The 21675-nt window shown below is 39.5% G+C and overlaps 1 protein-coding gene across 1 annotated transcript in view; it reads left to right on the forward strand.

Annotated features, from left to right (window-relative positions):
• Positions 1-19417, forward strand: part of AP1G1 (adaptor related protein complex 1 subunit gamma 1) — a 77009-nt gene extending 57592 nt beyond the window's left edge. Inside the window, exons 17-23 of the mRNA XM_021672577.2 lie at positions 1463-1567; positions 2244-2385; positions 2583-2709; positions 8879-8986; positions 9117-9277; positions 13268-13366; positions 15225-19417. Coding sequence (XP_021528252.1) covers positions 1463-1567; positions 2244-2385; positions 2583-2709; positions 8879-8986; positions 9117-9277; positions 13268-13366; positions 15225-15326 — 844 coding nt within the window. The 3' untranslated portion in view covers positions 15327-19417. The remainder of the gene's footprint in view (positions 1-1462; positions 1568-2243; positions 2386-2582; positions 2710-8878; positions 8987-9116; positions 9278-13267; positions 13367-15224) is intronic.
• The last annotated feature ends 2258 nt before the right edge of the window (positions 19418-21675 follow it).

Below are 21675 nucleotides of genomic sequence, written 5' to 3' on the forward strand. Positions count from 1 at the left end.
TTTTTAGTAGAGATACCATGTTGGCTAGGCTAGTCTTGAATTCCTGACTTTGTGATCCACCTGCCTCGACCTCCCAAAGTGCTGGGATTACAGGCTTGAGCCACTGTGCCTGGCCCCTTCCTCTCATTCTTTTATACCACTGTGGATTATTTTGAAGCAAAAAGTTTTGGGGTTTTGTTTGTTTGTTTATTGAGACAGGGTCTTGCTCTCTTACCCAGGATGGAGTATAGTGGTGCCGTCATAGCTTACTGCAACCTTGAACTCCTGGGCTTAAGGGATCTTCCTGTCTCAGCCTCCAGATAGCTGGGACTGCAAGTGCACGCCACTGTGCTTGGCTGATTTTAAAATTTGTTTTTTATAGAGAAAGCGTTTCGTTTGTTGCCCAGGCTAGTCTTGAACTCCTGGGCTCAAGCGATCCTCCTGCTCTGGCCTCCCAAAGTGTAGGGATTACAGATGTGAGCCACTGCACCTGGCCTAAAAGTTATCTTTTTAGAATGAGATTTCTAATACTTTTTTTTTTAAGTTGAGAATCTAGTTTCCCACACAAAGGTTTTTGTTTATTTGTATTTTATATTTTATTTTATTTTGTTTTATGACAGAGTCTTGCTCTGTTGTCCAGGCTGGAGTTCAGTGGCTGCTCACTGCAACTTTCGCCTCCCGGGTTCAAGCAATTCTCCTGCCTCAGCCTCCCGAGTATTTGGGATTATAGGCTCATGCCACCACACCTGGCTAATTTTTGTATTTTTAGTAGAAATGGGGTTTCACCATGTTGGCTAGACTGGTCTCAAACTCCTGATCGCATGATCCAGCTAAGGTTTTGGTTTAATATATTTTGAATGTCTTAATAGGAATAAAATCATGAACGTTTTGGTGATTAAATGTTTTAATTCTCCTCTTTTCTATTTTGCATGAGTAGATTCTCGGGTTAGTTTCCCACCCAAGCATATTTAAAGCAAACTTATTTTTCATAGTCTTTCTGCTTCACTTTTAAATGTGAAGTCTTAGGAAAAATGATACTGAATTACTTTTAAAATTGTGACTGGAAGAATTTGGCGTCTACATTTTGATGCTATGGCCCTTTTATAGGAGATCAAAAATTATTTTAAAATAAGAGTGTGAACAATACAAATTTCTTCTGTGGCAAAGTAATAGTTGGTACTTTGGTCTAGCAGATTTTAGTAGTGGCATATATATGTATTTTTTCTGCACCATCATTGCTGCAAAATGGGAGTGGCATATTTAACAGACAAAAATCTAGAGTTACAATGAGAATAGTATCATGTGAAATGTCAGATAAATGGATGAAGATAAAGTATTTTGTTTTTGGAAAATTATGTGAATTAGGGAAAAAATGAGTATTTCAGTATTTTAAGCAGAAAACTCTGGCTTATTAAACATTCTCTATATTTATTTTTGAATTTTCTTTTGAGTATTTGATACTGTTGGTCATTTTATCTTATAGCCGAATTAAGAAAGTGGTTTCTATCTATGGAAGCAGCATTGATGTGGAACTCCAGCAGAGGGCAGTAGAATATAACGCACTTTTCAAGAAATACGACCACATGAGGTAAGCGAAAGAAGCTAAGCAATGTGTCTATCTCTTAGCATCCTGAATAAATTGTCATGGTAATCCATAAAGAAGATTCATTCCTTGAGCTTTATTAATTGGTCTTCATATCCCTATTTAGTTCTAATTGCTTGGCTGCTTCTGTTTTGTCCATTTTCTATTCTGTCTAGTCTCTAAAGAAATAAATTGACTCTCTTCTTTTGTTCTGTCTCCAGCTCTTACCACTTTTTTTGGTATGGAAAGTTTGCTTTATTTTCTATTTTATTTAGTTAAGAAATGGGAGTTGTATTTTTTTCAAGACAAATAATTTCATTCAGATTCCATTATTGTTACATTTTGGTGTTTGTCATCTTTTTTTCCTTCTATTAGGTAGTATCTTTTTGACTGTTAGTACCTATGGGTTTACCTTTCTTTCATCTCAGTCTCTCTACCAGTGAAATATATGCTTTGGGATTTAGGTGGACAGTTGGTTTATTCAAGATTTTTTTGTCTGCCCTTAATCCAGCCAGGAATTTAGGTCATGTATTCTTATAATCTACCTTCTATTTTAGTGTATGTGTTGGTTGGGGAGGGGAGATGGATCTCCATGTTTGGGCTCAACATAGTTAATGGTGATTATTTCGGGTAGGGAATCTAGGTTAACTGCCTAGAATTTAACCACTTCAGATTCTTCTAGGTCTGCCCTACTTGAGAGAATGCCTGTCATGGAAAAAGTGACCACAAATGGCCCTACTGAGATTGTGCAGACAAATGGAGAGACAGAACCAGCTCCACTGGAGACCAAACCGCCACCCTCTGGGCCACAGCCCACCAGCCAGGTAGCCAGCCTTTCACTTGCTCATCTGGGGCATCTTATGATTTTACAGTCCCTTATAGCTTGTCTCTTAGCTGAGTCCCTTTAATGTTCTTGGATTGGTTGATGATTTCCTTCCTTATTTTTACATATTGAAAGAGCTTTGCATTAGGTGTAAACTAGACAAATAATGATGAATTGAGCTGTTGTTACCTTGTTTAGGCCAATGATTTATTGGATTTGTTGGGAGGAAATGACATAACACCTGTTATTCCAACTGCATCTACAAGCAAACCATCTTCTGCTGGTGGAGAACTTCTTGATTTGCTGGGAGACATCAACCTTACAGGTGAGGCCAGTCTGGAGCTATTTAATGTCTGGGAAAATATAGGAGGCCTTGGGGCAAAACTAAACTGAATCCAGACTTTTCAGCATGTGAATCGTTTGAAGATGGGAGAGGCTACATGAGAAGCAAGAATCAAATCTTCACAATATTTGGATTATAAGCTGTAATGCTAATGCACTAAAGATAATTTATAGCGATTTCTTAAAGGCTAACTTTTAATTTTGGGTGAATAAATTATTCACAGTGTTTTAAGATAGAAACTACTTACCCTTTCAGGCTCAAAAAATATATCCCACATCACCTTTACTTTAATTAGTGTCCCAAGATATGACTTCTTCTTGGTTCCTTTCCACTCATGGTTAGTTTTCAATAGCTGTGGCCATTTGTGGAGAGATGTTAACCTACTACCTACCTTTTATCTTCCTTCCCTTCTATACTTTCTGTAATTAAAGCAACTAAAGGAACAGTTACTCATAATATTCAAACATTTCATTTGGGAATATTTTTTTCTTCTGTTCATATATACCAGTCATTTGTAATTGATATGTTCAGCAATATGATAAACCTGAGTCCAATACAATTTCTTTTCTTTTTTTTTTTTTTTGAGACGAAGTCTCACTGTTGCCCAGACTGGAGTGCAGTGACACAGTCTTGGCTCAGTACGACCTCTGCTGCCTGGGTTCAGGTGATTATCCTGCCTCAGCCTCCCAAGTAGCTGGGATTACAGGTGCCTGCCACCGTGTCTGGCTAGTTTTTATAGTTTTAGTAGAGGTGGGGTTATACCATCTTGGCCACACTGATATTGAACTCCTGATCCGCCTCAACCTCTCAAAGTGCTGAGATTACAGGTGTGGGCCACCACCCCTGGCCTACAACTTCTAAATTACAGTGTCAAGTATAGCTGAAAGGTTAAAATGTCATCTTTTTTTATTTTTGACATATAAATAAAATATATTACTCTGTTGCCCAGGCTGGAGTGCAGTGGCACGATCTCAGCTAACTTTACTCTCTGCCTCCCAGATTCAAGCGAGTCTCCTGCCTCAGCCTCCTGGGTAGCTGGAATTGCAGGGGCATGCTGCCACGCCCGGCTAATTTTTTGTATTTTTAGTAGAGATGGAGTTTTGCCATCTTTAAAAGGATAATGTAGAGTTAAAGCCTACATGACCTTGAGTAAAAAATAGACATAGGGTAACAAATTGGATGGTCAGCTATGCTTGTTCCCACAGGCTGATTTTTTTTTCTCCTAATACAGAACAGCCACAGAGTATAGGATTTATGTCTGTGCCTTAACAAAATTTCAAAATGTTACTTGTCATGTACTTTTGAATTATTTACAAATGGTCAGTTTGAAATCTTCAAATGCCAAAGCTATACTGGATGACTGGCAAAGAAAAAGCAACCCCATAGTTAAACCATAGTATATACTTCACCTAACATGTTAGTATTTCCATGTTAGTATATAGTCTTCATAGTCATAATTTTAGATGACTAATACTTTCTTAACAAGTTTGCACTATTGTTTACTCAGTTTCTTAGTGTTGGGTATTTTGAGTTCGTTGTTTTTTTTTTGAAATGGAATCTTGTTCTGTTGCCCAGACTGGAGTGTAGCGGCATGATCTCGCCTCCTGGCAGCCTCTGTCTTCCAGGTTCAAGTGATTCTCCTACCTCAGCCTCCCGAGTAGCTGGGATTACAGGTGTGTGCCACCACACCTGGCTAATTTTTGTATTTTTTTAAGTAGAGATGGGGTTTCACCATGTTGGGCAGGCTGATCTTGAACTCCTGACCTCAAGTGATCTGCTCACCTTGGCTTCCCAAAGTGCTAGGATTACAGGCATGAGCTACCACCCCTGGCCAGTATGTATTTTTGTTTCTAGATTTTTCTTACCTAGTGGCTTCAACAAATATTACATCAATTTGTTCTTATTTTAGATTAATTTCTTAGACTAAGTTACTTAGTCTTTCTGAATGTGGTTAAAATTAGGATGATTAATACTTACTCCATAGGGTATTTGTGAAACCCATTGACCTATTGAGTACATGACACATAGTAGGCACTTGGCAAATATTATTTACCTTTTCCTCAATTTATGTGTTTCTCTGTCATAAGCATTGTATATTATCATTTTTAAAAGTTCTAGTGGGTGAAAATTTGGTCCTATTTTATTTTAGTATTATTTTTTAAAATTTTGTACTCCCTTCTGCCAGGCTTGGCCAGCAGGGAGGGGCCCTATTATTTTTTGATCACAGGGAATGTTTAATATTTATCCACATATCTGTATTATAGAGGGATTTCCTTTGTGAACATTCTCGTATCCTTAACTCATTTATTGTGGAGTCTTGTCTTTTGTTCTTTTTTGTTTTCCTAGTATTGTATGTTAAAGCAAAATGATAAAATGTTAAAAAGTCTAGGTTTTCTTTCTTTATTCATAATGTGTTTTGAAGATGTTTTTCCATTTTTTACATTAATTTTCAAAATTCTGAATTCTAAATTTTTAAATTTATCATTATAGTTTTACCCTTATTATGTCGAAAATTAAGTCAGTAGAAATTCAGAAATAGATTTAGCCTGTGATTTTAAAGGGTTTGGAGCAGTAAATTTCTGTTGTTCTCTTAAACTACCTTGCTATACTTTTACAGGATTTTAAAAAAGGTAAAATTTGAGGGAGTTGGGGACCTATATGCTGCCTGTGTATGTTGAGTAGCCTCTGATTTTCCATGAGACCACATTTCTAAAATTGTTTTAAAACTGGGAATTGGGGGAAATTTTCTCAATTAGATTTTTTAGACTAGGAGAACTATATGAATGTTTCTTTGTCTACTTCATTGGTAATCTGCTGGACTACACAAATGGTGTTTGCATTTATTTTAGCTTCTTGTGCTTTGCTTAGCCTCTGTATTTCTGCTTTCTTTGCTAAGTTTTAGTGTGTTATTTACTTTTTTATTTTTTAACAGAGTCTTGCTCTGTCACCCAGGCTGGAGTTCAGTGGCGTGATCTTGGCTCACTGCAACCTCAGCCTCTTGGGTTCAAGCGATTTTCCTGCCTTAGCCTCCTGAGTAGCTGGGACTACAGGCGCGTACCACCATGCCCAGCTAAGTTTTATATTTTTAGTAGAGACCAGGTTTTGCCATGTTGGCCAGGCCATTTTGTATTTTTAGTAGAGACAGGGTTTCGCCATGTTGGCCAGGCCAGTCTCTAACTCCTGACCTTAGGTGATCCACCTGCCTTGGCCTCCCAAAGTGCCGGGATTACAGTCATGAGCCACCACACCTGCCTGCCATTTACTTTTCTAGTGTTCTTTAGTATCTTTTTCCCTTCCCTTTTGCTGTCATACTCTTAAAAAAAATTTAAAAAAGATATTCTATCCTTCCTTTATTTCATTGTGTTGATTCTTTTTTAAATGGCATATTTTCAGTTAATTTCGTAAGTAGTTTGAAGTCTATTTAAATATAAAATACATTTTTTTTTTAAATGGAGTTTCGCTCTTGTTACCCAGGCTGGAGTGCAATGGCACAATCTCGGCTTACTGTAACCTCCGCCTCCCAGGTTCAAGCGATTCTCCTGCCTCAGCCTTCTGAATAGCTGGGATTACAGGCATGCACCACCACACATGGCTAACGTTGTATTTTTAGTAGGGATGGGGTTTCTTCTTGTGGTCAGGCTGGTCTTGAACTCTGGACCTCCAGTGATCCTCCCACCTCGGCCTCCCAGAGTGCTGGGATTACAGGCGTGAGCCACTGCATCTGGCCTAAAATACATTCTTTTAATTTTGCTGAATTTTCTTATAATTTTTCTTAGAATATTGATTTCCCTCTTATTCTATGAATTATCTTCTATTGTATCATTGTCAAATTGTTCTTGTTTGGAAAGATTAAATAAAAACGGTAATCTGTTTCTTTTTCCCACCCTATTTTGTACCACCCCTTGCAGGGTGTGTGTGTGTGTGTGTGTGTGTGTGTGTGTTAAAATTTTGTTTTACAGCATTTAACATATATAATTTTTTTTATTTTGAGATGGAGTCTTACTCTGTTGCCCAGGCTGTAGTGCAGTGGCGAGATCTCAGCTCACTGCAACCTCCACCTCCTAGGTTCAAGGGATTCTCCTGCCTCAGCCTCCTGAATAGCTGGGATTATAGGCATATGCCACCATGCCCAGCTAATTTTTGTATTCTTAGTAGAGATGGGGTTTCACCATGTTGGCCAGGCTGGTCTCAAACTCCTGACCTCAGGTGATCTGCCTGCCTTGGCCTCCCAAAGTACTGGGATTACAGGCATGAGCCACCGTGCCTAGCCAACATCTATAGAATTTAATGAATGTTTTGATCTCCTAGTTTGTAAAATAAAATATGAAGAGGGTTGATGTCCTTTGTGTATTTCCCTCTCATCCCATTTCTTTTTTATTCCAGAGGTAACTACTGTCTATCCTAAAGTGATGTTTAACGTTGTTTGCCATTCCTGTGCATTTCTTGATACAGTATTTAGTATTGTTTTGCCAGTTTTTACCTTTTTTAGACATGGTATCCAACTTAATGGTTTTTTTTGCACCTTTTTTTGCTAAATATTGTAACTGTGAGAATGAATTATGAAATATCCATGTTAAGTGTATTTCTGGTTAATTCACTTTTTACTGTTGCACATGTGTAGTATTTTAGTTTTTCAGCATATCACGGTTGACTTGTTCATTATCAAGATGGCAGACATTTTGGTTGTTTCCAGTATTTCACCATTAGAAGTATTCCTGCTATGAATGCTTTTGGATGTATCTCCCAGTGTACACATGCAAAGATTAATTAAAAGCATCTCTAAGAAGGGTAATGGTTCTCAACTGGGGAAGATTTTGCCTTCCAGAGGTTGGCAGTGTCTGAAGATATTTCTGGTTGTTACAACTGGGAGGATACTGCCACGTAATGCATAAAAGCCCGGGGATGCTGCTTAATATCCTGCAATAAACAAGTCAGCCCCCACAACAAAGAATTAGGAAACCTAAAAGCTATTGCTTTCAAGATTGAGAAACCTCAGTTTAAGGATATACTGATGTTCAACCCAACTGTTGCCAGATTACTCTCTAGATTGGTTGTACCTAGTTTATATTCCTACAGTGGAGCTTAAAAGTTCCTGTTGTTCCATGTTCTTGCCAACATCTGGAATTATCAGACATGGAAATTTTCATCGTTCTGACAAGTATATAAAATTATAGCAAGTATATTGCTATAATTTTAAATTCCAGTTCTATCATTACTGGTAAAATTGAGCATCTTTTTATAAGATTCTCTTTTCATTCACGTTTCCTCTTCTTTGACTTGCTTGTTTATATATCTTGACACTTTTAAGTTGGGTTAGCTGTTTCTTATCGATTTATAGATGACAGTTATCATTTGGATACTTTTCTATTCATTACTGTATAGCAAACATTTTCTCCTGTCTGTGGGCTCTCTTTACTTTTTTTTTTTTTCGACAGAGTCTCTCTCTGTCTCCCAGACTAGAGTACAGTGGTGCAATCACAGTTCATTGTAGCCTCAACTTTCTAGGCTTCAGTGATCCTCCCACCACAGTCTCTCAAGTAGCTGGGACTACAGGCGAATGCCACCATGCCTGGCTAATTTTTTTTTTTTTTTGTAGAGACAGGGTCTTGCCATGTTTTGCTCAGGCTATACTTTCTCTTACAGTATTTTTTGATGAACAGAAGTCGCTCATTTTAAAGTACTTGGGGCCAGGCGCGGTGGCTCACGCCTGTAATCCCAGCACTTTGAGAGGCTGAGGCGGGTGGATCACGAGGTCAAGAGATCGAGACCATCCCAGTCAACATGGTGAAACCCCGTCTCTACTAAAAATACAAAAAATTAGCTGGGCATGGTGGTGCATGCCTGTAATCCCAGCTACTCAGGAGGCTGAGGCAGGATAATTGCCTGAACACAGGAGGGGGAGGTTGCGGTGAGCCGAGATCGTGCCATTGCACTCCAGCCTGGGTAACAAGAGCAAAACTTCGTCTCAAAAAAAAATAAAATAAAAAACAAAGTACTTGAATGTTTAGTTCTTTCTCTTTGTGGTCTATGCTTTTTGTATCTTGTTTAAGGAATCTTCCTAACCTGAGATCAGAGTAATTTTCCCTATAATTTCTTAATAAACTTTGTCATGCTGTCTAAGGTTGACTTTCCATTGGAATATTTCCTTTAGGTGCTCCAGCTGCTGCTCCTGCCCCTGCCTCAGTCCCACAGATATCCCAGCCCCCCTTCTTGTTGGATGGGCTTTCATCACAGCCTCTCTTCAATGATATTGCTGCAGGTACGATGACTGTTGTTACCATGATTACATGGAGCACTGAGTAACAGAAGTATTTATTAAGAAAAAGAAGTAATAATTCTGCGAGCATTAGGCTGACTACAATAAGACTTATCTTCCTGTACTTTCTCAGGCATCCCCTCCATCACAGCATACAGTAAGAATGGCTTGAAGATAGAATTCACCTTTGAACGGTCAAATACCAACCCCAGTGTAACAGTGATAACGATACAGGCCTCCAACAGCACAGAGCTAGATATGACGGACTTTGTCTTCCAAGCTGCAGTACCAAAGGTACTACAATGTCTTCTTTACCTTTTTCCTTTGATTAAAGATTGGCTGATTTTTTTTTTTCATGTGTTTGGTAAAGGATACGTTTTAATGTTTAGAGATTAAATTTGCAGATTTAACTCTAATGTAACTTGTAGTTCATTGAAGCATATCATTTTTAGTGAATAATTTTTACTAGGTTACAAGTATTCTGATGGTTAGTATTGTAGGATAAAGAAAAACAATTCTAATAGTGAGAGCAAGGTGGTCAGTTAATATTCTGGGCATTGAGGATGGGTTAGGCTTTAGTAATACAGTTTAAAGACCTAAAAACACAAAATCTGGTGTGGTATTAAAGTAGGTTGAGAAACTTTGTCTATTTTATGTTATCTTCTAGTCACCAGATCAGAATTGAAATTTTTTGTCTTTTGGTATATAAGTGAGAGAAACATTCCTCCCTCATTAACATCCAATTTATTATAGATATAGTAACTGTTTTTGTTAATGAAGGTTTGGTTTAAACCAAATTTTAAGTTAAAGGATATTTATGTTTGTTTTTGAATAATGAAAAGTCTTGAGGCTGGGTTCAGTGGCTCATGACTGTAATTCCACAACTTTGGGAGGCTGAGGCAGGCAGATAACTTGAGGTCAGGAGTTCGAGAACTTGGCCAATGTGGTTCGACTCCTGTCTCTACTCAAAGTACAAAAAAAATTAGTCGGGCGTGGTGGCGGGTGCCTGTAATCCTAACTACTGGGGAGGCTGAAGCAGGAGAATCGCTTGAACCCAGGAGGCTGAGGATGCATTGAGCTGCGATTATGCCACTGCACTCCAGCCTGGGTGGCAGTGAGACTCTGTTTCAAAAAATAGTAAATAGAAGTTCTGAATAAAGAAAAGTTTAGAATGAGGAATGGGTAGTTTCTCTAAAAAAAATGAGATAGTAAGTATTAGGTTGCTATCTGGTTTTTACTGCCACTCACTTCTCTTATAGTGCAGAAATAGCTGTAGATGACATGTAAATGAATGAACATAGTTTGTTCCAATAAAATGTTATTTGTAAAATCAGATATTGGGCCATTCTTGGCCAATGGGCCATAGTTTGCCAACCACTGAGTTAGACTAAGCTAACCTAATCTTGGCAGTGGCATGTGAAATATGGCATTTAGACATTCAGACAACACATTTTTGGAAATTGAGTATGTTTTCTTTATTTGTGGGTACTGCTGACTTTACAATCTTTTTTTAATTTTTTTCGTCATCCTCTTGACTCTCACGCAACCTTCTTTGCTTACACTTTGTAGGAGCCAGAATAATTTAGATGTTTAATAAGCAGTTGGCTGGACATGGTGGCTCACACCTGTAATTCCAGTAATTTGGGAGGCCGAGGCTGGTGGATCGCTTGAGCTTAGGAGTTTGAGACTAGCCTGGGCAATATGGTGAAACCCCATTCACCAAAAATACAAAAAATTAGCCAGACGCGATTGTGTATGCCTGTGATTCCAGCTACTCAGGAGGCTGAGGTGGAGGAATCACTTGAGCCCTGGAGGTGGAGGTTGCAGTGAGCAAGATCATGCTACTGCACTCTAGCCTGGGTGATAGAATGAGATCCTGTTCTTAAAAAAAAAAAGAAAAAGGGAGCTGTAGTGTCAAGTGGTAAAAGACCACTAATGAACTCTAGAGCCATTCTGTTTGGATTTCAATACTAATTGTATGATATGAAGAAAGTTACTTAGTCTCTGTGCGTCAGTGTCTTCATTTGCAAAGAGGGATGACGACAATGATAGCTACTTCCTAAGGTTGCTTAAAGGAATAAGTAAATTTTTTGAATTAGGCACTGTTTGAAGCACTTTTCATCTGTTCAATGCTCAGTATGTTTAGTTTCTGCAACTTAGGTTTTATACTTGTTACTGTAGGCTGCTGCTCTAGCGACTTACCACCTCTACTGTTAAAGACCTTGTTTTTGGTGGTGTACTGTACAGTGCAGCATGATGATGTATTTTCAACTTTAAAATGTCATATTTTATAGGTTCTACATATTATTTTTGTGTTTTAATGTTTCTGAAATTGGGGTACATTTTATTTTACTTATTTTTTTTTTTTTGAGATGGAGTTTCGCTCTTGTTACCCAGGCTAGAGTGCAAGGGCACGATTTCGGCTCACCGCAACCTCTGCCTCCTGGGTTCAAGCAATTCTCCTGCCTCAGCCTCCCGAGTAGCTAGGACTACAGGCACGCGCCACTATGCCCAGCTAATTTTTGTATTTTTAGTAGAGACGGGGTTTCACCTTGTTGACCAGAATGGTCTCGATCTCTTGACCTCGTGATCCACCCGCCTCGGCCTCCCAAAGTGCTGGGATTATAGGCGTGAGCCACCGTGCCCGGCCTTACTTATTTTTTTTAAAAACAGAGTTTTGCTCTTGTTGCCCAGGCTGGAGTGCAATGGTGTGATATCAGTTCACTGCAGCCTCTGCCTCCTGGGTTCAAGCAATTCTCCTGCCACAGCCTCCTGAGTAGATGGGATTACAGGCATGTGCCACCACGCCTGGCTAATTTTGCATTTTTAGTAGAGATGGGGTTTCTCCATGTTGGTCAGGCTGGTCTTGAACTCCTGACCTCAGGTGATCTGCCCACCTTGGCCTCCCAAAGTGCTGGGATTACAGGTGTGAGCCACCAAGCCCTGTGGGGTAAATTTTAAAATTGATATCTTGTCATAGTCTAATAGGCTGCATGTTTTCTATCTCAGTGGTACATAAAATAATGGTGTGAATTACAATTGATGATATCTTACATTTAATGAAATATAGTGGTAATGAATAACATTTTAGCTTAACATAATTTAATGTGGCAGTAGAATAATGGAAAAGACTACACACACACACACGTTTTCTTTTTTCTTTTTTGAAATGGAGTCTCACTCTGTTGCCCAGGCTGGAGTGCAGTGGTGTGATCTTGGCTCACTGCAACCTCTGCCTCCTGAGTTAAAGCAAATCTCTTGCCTCAGCCTCCTGAGTAGCTAGGATTACAGGCATGCGCCCCCACTCCTGGCTATTTTTTTGTATTTTTAGTAGAGATGAGATTTCACCATGTTGGCCAGACTAGTCTAGAACTCCTGATCTCAGGTGATCTGCCTGCCTCAGCCTCCCAAAGTGCTAGGATTACCATGCCCAGACCCCCAGTGTAATATATCTGTGCACTGAGAGTGAATCTCACTCTTGTAACTTTTGGCCCTAGAAAAGACTAGTGTATTTCTCTCGCTCTTAAATATTTTAGAAGTCTAATCTACTTTTAGCAAAGATTTCCAAATTCTAGTTTATAGAATAGCTACATAATACAGTATGGTTTACCTAGCTTGCTCTTGATAGCACTTTCATCTCTTATTTCTATAAACAAGCAAATAAACTCTACCAGCATTCAACAAATTATAGTGTCGGGCTTATCTAGGTCTTTTGCTGTATAGACTGGTTCTGGAAGTCTTTCTTTTACCTCTTTGTCATGTGGAGAGAAGACCTTAAGACATTCTAGATTATGCAGGCTTTAAACAAAAGTTCAAGTCTCTGAGCCCCAGTTGTCCAATCACACAAAAAAGCATAGAAGCTTATAGTTGGTAACCAGTATGTTGGTTTGCTATTTTTGGAAAGCTTTTCTTTTGGTTTCTTTCGGGCTGTTTTTTAAGTCAAGCACCTATATTTTACTTGCATAGTTGATCAGTTACTATAAAGTGAAGTTGCCAGTACAAGAATTGGTCAGCTTTTGAAAAGAAGTAGGCTAAAATTCCTTCTGCCAGAGAGTGTGGTTTATTGCTGGTTGTCATGATCCAAGAACCGAACAGTGGGTTTTTATAAATACCACACAGTGAGTCAGCTCACGTGCTATGAATTCCTGATGTTAGAAAACAAGTAGTAGGCAAAACTTAGTAGCGAAATCTTACTTGATATCTGGGTGTCTAAATGTTTTTTGATATCTCTGACCTAGCATTGCGTGTTTCTTTTTCTGAAGAGTGCCCTTTGTTCCCCCCTAGACATTCCAGCTGCAGCTTTTGTCTCCTAGCAGCAGCATTGTCCCAGCATTTAACACGGGGACCATCACACAAGTCATTAAAGTTCTGAACCCTCAGAAGGTGAGTAGCACATTTGTAGCCAATATCTGAGCTGAATTGTAAGCGTATTTCCTGAAATAAATTTCTGCTTTGTTTCTTTAGATTTTTCTGACTTGTTGTTAGAGATCAATGAAAATGCCTGATGTTTTTCTTGATCTTTTGTGAACAACAAATGGACCCCAGAGACATCAGGTGGTTTAGTGGCATCCTATTAAAATGCAGCTTCAAAAAAAGCTAGATTGGGCCGGGCGCGGTGGCTCACGCCTGTAATCCCAGCACTTTGGGAGGCCGAGGCGGGTGGATCACGAGGTCAAGAGATCGAGACCATCCCGATCAACATGGTGAAACCCCGTCTCTACTAAAAATACAAAAAATTGGCTGGGCATGGTGGCGTGTGCCTGTAATCCCAGCTACTCAGGAGGCTGAGGCAGGAGAATTGCCTGAACCCAGGAGGCGGAGGTTGCGGTGAGCCGAGATCGCGCCATTGCACTCCAGCCTGGGTAACAAGAGCGAAACTCCGTCTCAAAAAAGAAAAAAAAAAAAAAAAAAAAAAAGCTAGATTAAAAGTCTAGTTTTGGGGGGCAGGGGAGAAGCTTAGACATTTTAATTTATATACAAGTTGAAATCTGAGGTAAGAGCATTTGTTGAAACCAAATATCTATATTTACTGCTGCAGTTATTAAGTATGAATAGCAAAAGTGGAGGCATTTAAATGAAGCGGCCAAATTTAAAATAGCCTTAGAAACTGAAATTAACAATATTTTTATTATATCTTCAAAAAAAAAAAAAAAAAAAAAAAAACTTGCCTTAATGGTAATCAGTTGGTTTTCAGAGTTTTGGGAAATGGTTCAGAGCATTTCTTTAACAAAGCACTACTAGTTGCTCATAAATACCAGTATGCTTTCCTCCTCTTGTAACACTTGCCTTTCCTCTGCTATTCACTATATTTTGAGCATCTGCCTCTATAGTACAAGCACAAATTCCTTTGACCATCTCATACAGAGAGTAAAAAATTTCTTAGTGCATTTGTATTTGAAATCTGCCACATCAAGTAAAAGGTACCTAATTGAGTTCTCTTAAAACTACTGCTGTTACCTGTGAGTTAACTCATTTTTAACAAATTTTATGCCTTAGGAACAAAAGTTTATATTCACATTTACTGTAGGTTTTTCAGACAAAGCAACAGAGCAACAGTATATCTGAATGTAGAGCATACGATGAGTATATGTTCACCTCATTTTGTAAGAGACTTCAATACAAGGTTTGAATCTTTTTGAAAAGGACTCAGCAAATGTTACTAGGAAAATGCTCTATGGTATGGTGGCTCACACCTGTAATCCCAGCAGTTTGGGAGGCCGAGGTGGGTGGATCATGAGGTCAGGAGTTCGAGACCAGCCTGGTCAACATGGTGAAACCCCGTCTCTATTAAAAATATAAAAATCAGCCGGGTGTGGTGGCGGGTGCCTGTAATCCCAGCTACTCAGGAGGCTGAGGCAGGAGACTCGCTTGAAGCCGGAGGCCGAGGTTGCAGTGAGCCGAGATCGTGTCACTGCACTCCAGCCTGGGCAATAAGAGCAAAAAAGAAAGAAAAGAAAATGCTCCCAAGGAGTTCTGTCCTTTTAATGCAGTTCAAGGATTAACGCAAACCACATGTTCTGGATATGCGCTTTCTCTACTTGGGGCCATGACGTTGTCAGCTTCTTGGCTCAAGCCTAGAGTACTGGGTGTTTTTTGTTGTTGTTTGCCTATGTGTCATTCTTAATAGTTTTGCTTTAAAGTAAGTTTTGACCTCTAAGATTAAAAGTCTTATTTGTGGACTGGACAGATTCTGGAGATTTTCTTTCAATATATAATTTGTATTTTTTTTTTCCTCTTACAGCAACAGCTGCGAATGCGGATCAAGCTCACATATAATCACAAGGGCTCAGCGATGCAAGATCTAGCAGAGGTGAACAACTTTCCCCCTCAGTCCTGGCAATGAGGGTTTGGCACCATTTTCATTCTTATCCCACTCAATCAAAGGAACTCTGGGAAGGAGGTTGTGATTGTTGGCAAGTTCCCCCCAACTGTACCACGGGCATGAGGAGCTGAAGAGAACTGCTGAGGAGGATTTTCCTAAAGTTACTGCTGACCTTGAAGCATTGTTAAAGACTAATGTCCTCTCCTCCATTGTTGAGGCTGGCTGCTTCTGGAGGCTACTTTGCACTCTTCCTCTTCTTCTCCTTTTTCCGCACTTCTCCACCCCTCCCACATTTACAGCCAGAATCAACATTCCCTGGGCCCCTGAGGAAATAAGCAGCTGGTCTAGAGGAGAGGACTACAATCCATGGCGAAAAAACACTCACTTTGTCTCTGCAGCAAAGAGTTGCCCCTTCTTTCTACTGTTGTTTCTCTGTGGACTGGGCAAGGTGGGGTATTTATTCCTCACTAGCTGGGTTACCATCTTCAGGCGCTTTTCACATCTGGCATTCGGAATGGAAATGTAACAATGGACATTAGGGAGCCCTGCCTTTTTCTACTGGTTCCCCCAATGTTTGAAAGAGGCATTAGGCTCCTGGTAGCCTTTTCTGTGCATTGCTGTATACACACAGACAAACACATGTATGTATGTTTGTTATCAAGAGCTGGTCAGACCTTGTGAGTTTATTTGTAAACACTGGACAGATGGAGTTAAAAAGAGCTTTTGTTGAGATTTGGCATGAAGGATATGGTGCTCTATTTGTAATAGAAACTTCCAAGGCTCTTCCAGCTCCCCTTTCTCTCCATTCTTTAGCTGTAGTCATGAATAGTCTCCATGATTTTCAAAATTGATTCCCCTTAAAGTGCAAAATGGTCACCTTCTAAAAGATATATTCATAGTTATTAATGACCCTATTCCCACCACAAATTTTAAAGTGCTCCTAAGCCCATAACTTGCCTGTTTGAAATACGGTAATGGGTGGAAAGAGGAGTTCACCAGTTTTAAAGATCAGACTCTGTATCAAAAGTACCTTTGCCCTTAGGAAGAGGGAGTATCAAACTCACCTTGGAGCATATTGGAGTCATCTTATCTATTACTCCAAACCTCCCTTTTTATTTCCTGAGCCTGGCTTGGACCTTGGCATTCCATTTGAATTCCTTCTAACTGGAACATTTGTGTTGTATCTGTAACACTGGCACTGAAATAAAGACCACACGGTTAAAGAAATCTTTCCTATATTGTACTTTATGGTGTTGGAGTGAAGCCTTGTAGCTTCCTTGCCCTCGTGTCTGAGGAAGTCTTAGGGACACCATAGGGTAGGAACAGCCTTTCCTCAGTCTGAGAAATTGGTCTCTTTTAAGAGACAAATCTCATGAGTATCCACATCAAAGACTTTAGCTTTTTAAACTAGTGAGAGTGCCAAGTGCTTTTTAGAAAGGACCCATGTGTTATCAAACTTTGAAATTGAGTTGCTGGAATGAAGTAGAGGTGACTCTCTCTGTGGTACATGTTGAATGTACTATGTACGTTCAAGTAGTCAGGTGCCATGTCTTATATACTGAAAAAGAAAAAAAGTGAGGCCCACCTTGCTCTTACAATGTTTGTAATAGTTACTGTATTGAATACAGTATAATGACTACTATGGCTTCAATCTTAAACCTGGAAACAAATATCCATTTTTCCCCCTTCATTTCACCAAGCCTTTTCTTAAAATCTTCAGTGTCTTGTCAAATCTAGCTCTGTATCAGATGCTGGACTATTCCTAACATTTGACAGACTGGAGTTGAACTAAAGGATCCACAGGGGAAAGTTTCTGGTCTTACTAGTATGTATGAGCAAGATCTGCTAAAACTTACTCCACTGGGTAAATGGTTGATCGAGTCAAGAACAGGATATTATCTCCTGCATAGTTTTCAGTAACGTAAGTGTGGACTAGTGCATATTTCAGACAACTGCTCTGCCTGTGCAATGAAAAATAGCCTTTAAGGGTTTCTTTGTAGACTGATTCCATTGGATGGATACTTAATGCTGTGAAATATGATAGGATTAACATAATGTTGGTGGATTTCTTGAATAGAATTTGTCTTAACATTCCTCTTTGTGTAGAGGCTTTATTTTCTCTCTTATATTTGTAGCTATCCAGCTCAGGTTTTTAAATTTGAACTGGGTTGAATCTCTGAGGAAATCTGTTCAAGACCATGCTATAAGACAGTGTCAGATAATGGAGCTGGGAAGGGTCTACTCTGCTGACAGAGCATTTCCTTGGGTGATCATAGTTTTGAGGTAGAGTTTATGATCATTCATAGCTTTGTCTAGGAGTAAAATATCATGGCCTTAACACAAAGGGTGCTGCGTAGAGTATGAATTGATTTCAGAATCGGAACACAAGCACCATACTGAAGGACTAGCAGCCAAATAACTGCCTAGGATACTGATGGTTGTGAAGACTGTTTCAAATGATTGGATCTTTGAAAGCTTCAGTGTGCCTTAGTTTCTAGGATCAGAATTAGTTTTCCTCTCACTTGGCCTTGCAGCTAAAAGGAGACATTTTTCAATTTCTGTGAATACTTGCACATTTCAGTAATTCCTTTCCCAAGTATAACCACTCAAGAGGGAGCAAATTTGGATGGATTTACAACTTCAGAGGCATTGTGAGGAAAGAGCAATTTCCAAGGCTGTTTTGATAACCCTGGGGTGATAAGCAGTAAGCCCTCACACACTTACTTCGACACTTTGACATGCACTTTTACCTCATTATTTTCCTCTTCAAGAGTCGATTTTATTCTAGTCTCTGCCCCATCCCGGGGAATCCTAAAGGAGAATTAATTCATCTAAGTAATCTCAAAAAACTGTAGGAAGGGTGTTCTCCCCGAGAAGCTTCTCTTACAGTGCTTTGGTGCTGTTACCTTGAGGTGGTTTGGACAGTCATGCAAGTTTTAGGCTCTGTATAGTGATCAACTGTTAATTTTAAGGTCTTTCTCATTTAAAGAAACATTCCTCAGTGTAACATTTGGGAGGGGATTCTTTTCCTCTTGCTAGTTTAAAGGTGTGATTCATACTCCTTATTTGTCCCATTCATATATGAAAATAGACTTTTAAAACTGTCTGACACTAATGGCTTATATAACATGCTTCCCCTTTTTTTTTTTTTTTAAATGTCCTAGAAGAGATTGGAAGTTAGGGAGTACTGCTTTTGAGGTTCAACTTCATTATCGTCTGCATTGGAAAATATTTGGGTCATGAGAACTAGGGGAAAGGAGTTTGAATGTGTATATTTTTTTCCAGAGAATGTATTTTAACCACAATGTCCTGAACTGAGAAAGCTAGAGAGGAAAAAGTGGGTGTTCACGAACTTTGTGGTTGGGAGAGTGGTTTTACATGTCTGTGTATTCATGACTGGGAGTGGGGAGGATCATTGAAGAGAGAATTGCACAGGAAGTCCTGAAGTTTAAAACACTTTTGACCAGCTTTGGCTTGGGAGAGTGGGGCTGCTTGTAGAACTGGAAGTGAATAACTTTTTCAAGCAATATCAGTGAGTGGGTCCCATCTACAGGGTTCCAGGACCTGGAACACTTTAATAAAAGGAAATGCTGAAGCAGCTTGCACAGTTGCTTTACAAACTTCCAAGAGGCTGATTCTGGCTTCAAGATGGAACATTGGAGTTGGTTTTTTGTTTTTGTTTTTTTTTCCTCAAAGAACCTGCGGTTGCGCTTTGTGTGTTTTGTTTTCGTTTTTTATTTGGAAGCCCCATGGGAAGGAGCTTCTGAACTCTTTCCTTTATGAATTCCCACTGTGTTCCTCTAAAGTCCCTTTTCTTTCATAGTGTTGTAAGTTACATTTTCATTATGCCCATCACATCTTCTTTACTGTAAAAATATTAAAAAGCTGTTTCCAGGTGGGACAGCTAATGAAGCTCTAATTATTGCAGACATATTTTTGAGATGTAAAAAAGAATTTAAAATTAAATGATAAGTCTTAGAGGCGAGTGAGGAATAAAATGGATGTAAACATTTACATGGGATGCATTAGAATTCTGCTGTGTGTATTGTCTTTTGGTTGAAACATTATGAACAGTGACTAATAATAAAAAGTCAATACTCAATGATTTAAAATTTGCTTCCTTGCTTCTTAAGAGTGAATTAGAAGACTTGAATTCTTGAATAAGAATTCTTATTCTGGAGGTTGAGCTAAACTTACCCGTTAGTATTCCTTTTACACATAAGTCTCACCAAGAGAGGAATTTGAACAACTTAAAAACTTGTGGCGAGGCATGGTGGCTCATGCCTGTAATCCCAGCACTTTGAGAGGCCAAGGCAGGCGGATCACAAGGTCAAAAGATAGAGACCATCCTGGCCAACACAGTGAAACCTTGTCTCTACTAAAAATACAAAAATTAGCTGGGCGTGGTGGCACGCGCCTGTAGTCCTAGCCACTTGGGAGGGCAGGAGAATTGCTTAAACCTGGGAGGTGGAGGTTGCAGCGAGCCGAGATCACGCCACTGCACTCTGACCTGATGACAGAGCGAGACTCCGTCTCAAAAAAAATAAAAATAGGCCGGGCACAGTGGCTCACGCCTGTAATCCCAGCACTTTGGGAGGCCGAGGTGGGCAGATCATGAGGTCAAGAGATAGAGACCATCCTGGCCAACATGGTGAAACCCCGTCTCCACTAAAAAATACAAAAATTAGCTGGGCATGGTGGCGCACACCTGTAGTCCCAGCTACCTGGGAGGCTGAGGCAGAAGCATTGCTTGAACCTAGGAGGCGGAGGTTGCAGTGAGCCAAGCTTGTGCCACTGCACTCCAGCCTGGCGCCTGGCGACAAAGCAAGACTCTGTTTCAAAAAATAGAAAACAACTTGTGTTGGCCGGGCACGGTGGTGCATGCCTGTAATCCCAGCTACTCTGGAGGCTGAGGCAGGAGAATTGCTTGAACCTGGGATGTGGAGGTTGTGGTGAGCCAAGATGAGTGAAACTCCATCTCAGAACAAACAAACAAAAACAACTTGTGTTATAGACAGTGAAAAAGTCTTAAGTGCAATTGGACATTTTAACTGTAACGATTAATTTCATGCTTAGTCTTCTACAGAGGTGAACTCTTTTTTTTTTTTGGAGGTTGGAAGCTTTAGGTTTTCTGTTACTCTGATGATCCCTGACAGTCCCTTGATTGAGAAGAGGGAGAGTGTGATAGTCCAGATTGAAAAGGGGAAGGGTGTAGGCCCTAGCAGTTATCTAGTTAATGCAGAAGTGCCCTTTGGTACTGTTTGATAAGCAACATTTCTATAATCTTACGCATGACTTAGTTAAAATTCATAGTTGTTTCTAATAGTAAATTTCGTTGGCACCTTCATGTACTATAATTAGATGAAAATATAAAAGCTACAATAGTTTAGCTAGTAATAGACATTTATTTAATAATACAACAAATAGTATTCAGATTTGAATTTCAATTCAGAAACACCAAATTAATTTTTATCACTTCTAAGCGTTTTCTATCCTACGTCCTGTCTCCAGTTCAGTTGTCCGCATATTTGGAAAATATCAAAATGTTTACAGAAAAAAATTTCTCCACTGTAATCCCAGCTACTCAGGAGGCTGAGGCAGGAGAATTGCTTGAACCCAGGAGGCGGAGGTTGCGATGAGCCGAGATCGTGCTATTGCACTCCAGCCTGGGTAACAAGAGCGAAACTCTGTCTCAAAAAAAAAAAAAAAAAATTTCTCCAAACTTTGAAGCTAGGTAAATACTGCCTGTTTATTTGGAACCAAAATTAGGAATATCCAAATATGCTCAACCTATTGGTATAATAACAAGGGATTTAGGCCTGAAGATTACTTTGTGGATCATTGAAGGAGTGGGAACTAAATATAAATAAGTAAATAAAAGTCTTTTATGGTTCCTCTACCGACATCTGATAGACATGAGCTTTCCTTCTCCAGACTTTCCATTATGTAGTGAAAATCTGGAAAAGCTTCTGGCATAAAGAATGTGTGTGCATATGTACGTACCAGAGAGCTGGAGAGGGGAAGCACAGCTGCTATAGGAAGGAGACAGAAAGGAGAGATCCTGATGACTTCTCTGTCTCTTGGCTTGATCTAAACAGTGATTTTTGTAATGATGAACCTGCAGTGAGGGCAGATGGATTTTCGCACAGAAAAAAAAATCCCAGAGGAATTTATTTTTAGGGTTAGTCTCAGCTGTTTACCATTTCCAGAAACTGTAGTTACATAACCCTTGGCATACATAATGCACACTGCCTTGAACTGGGGGAGAATATCAATATGTGACCTTTGAAACAAAGTATAAAATGTTAATGGCACTACGTGATTTGAAAAAACTCAATCAACTGGTTGTCACTTCTGAATTGGATCTTAA

The sequence above is a fragment of the Aotus nancymaae genome, unplaced genomic scaffold, assembly GCF_030222135.1.
Source record: "Aotus nancymaae isolate 86718 unplaced genomic scaffold, 86718_ANA_hifiasm-v0.15.2.pri h1tg000030l, whole genome shotgun sequence".
Lineage (NCBI taxonomy): Eukaryota > Metazoa > Chordata > Mammalia > Primates > Aotidae > Aotus > Aotus nancymaae.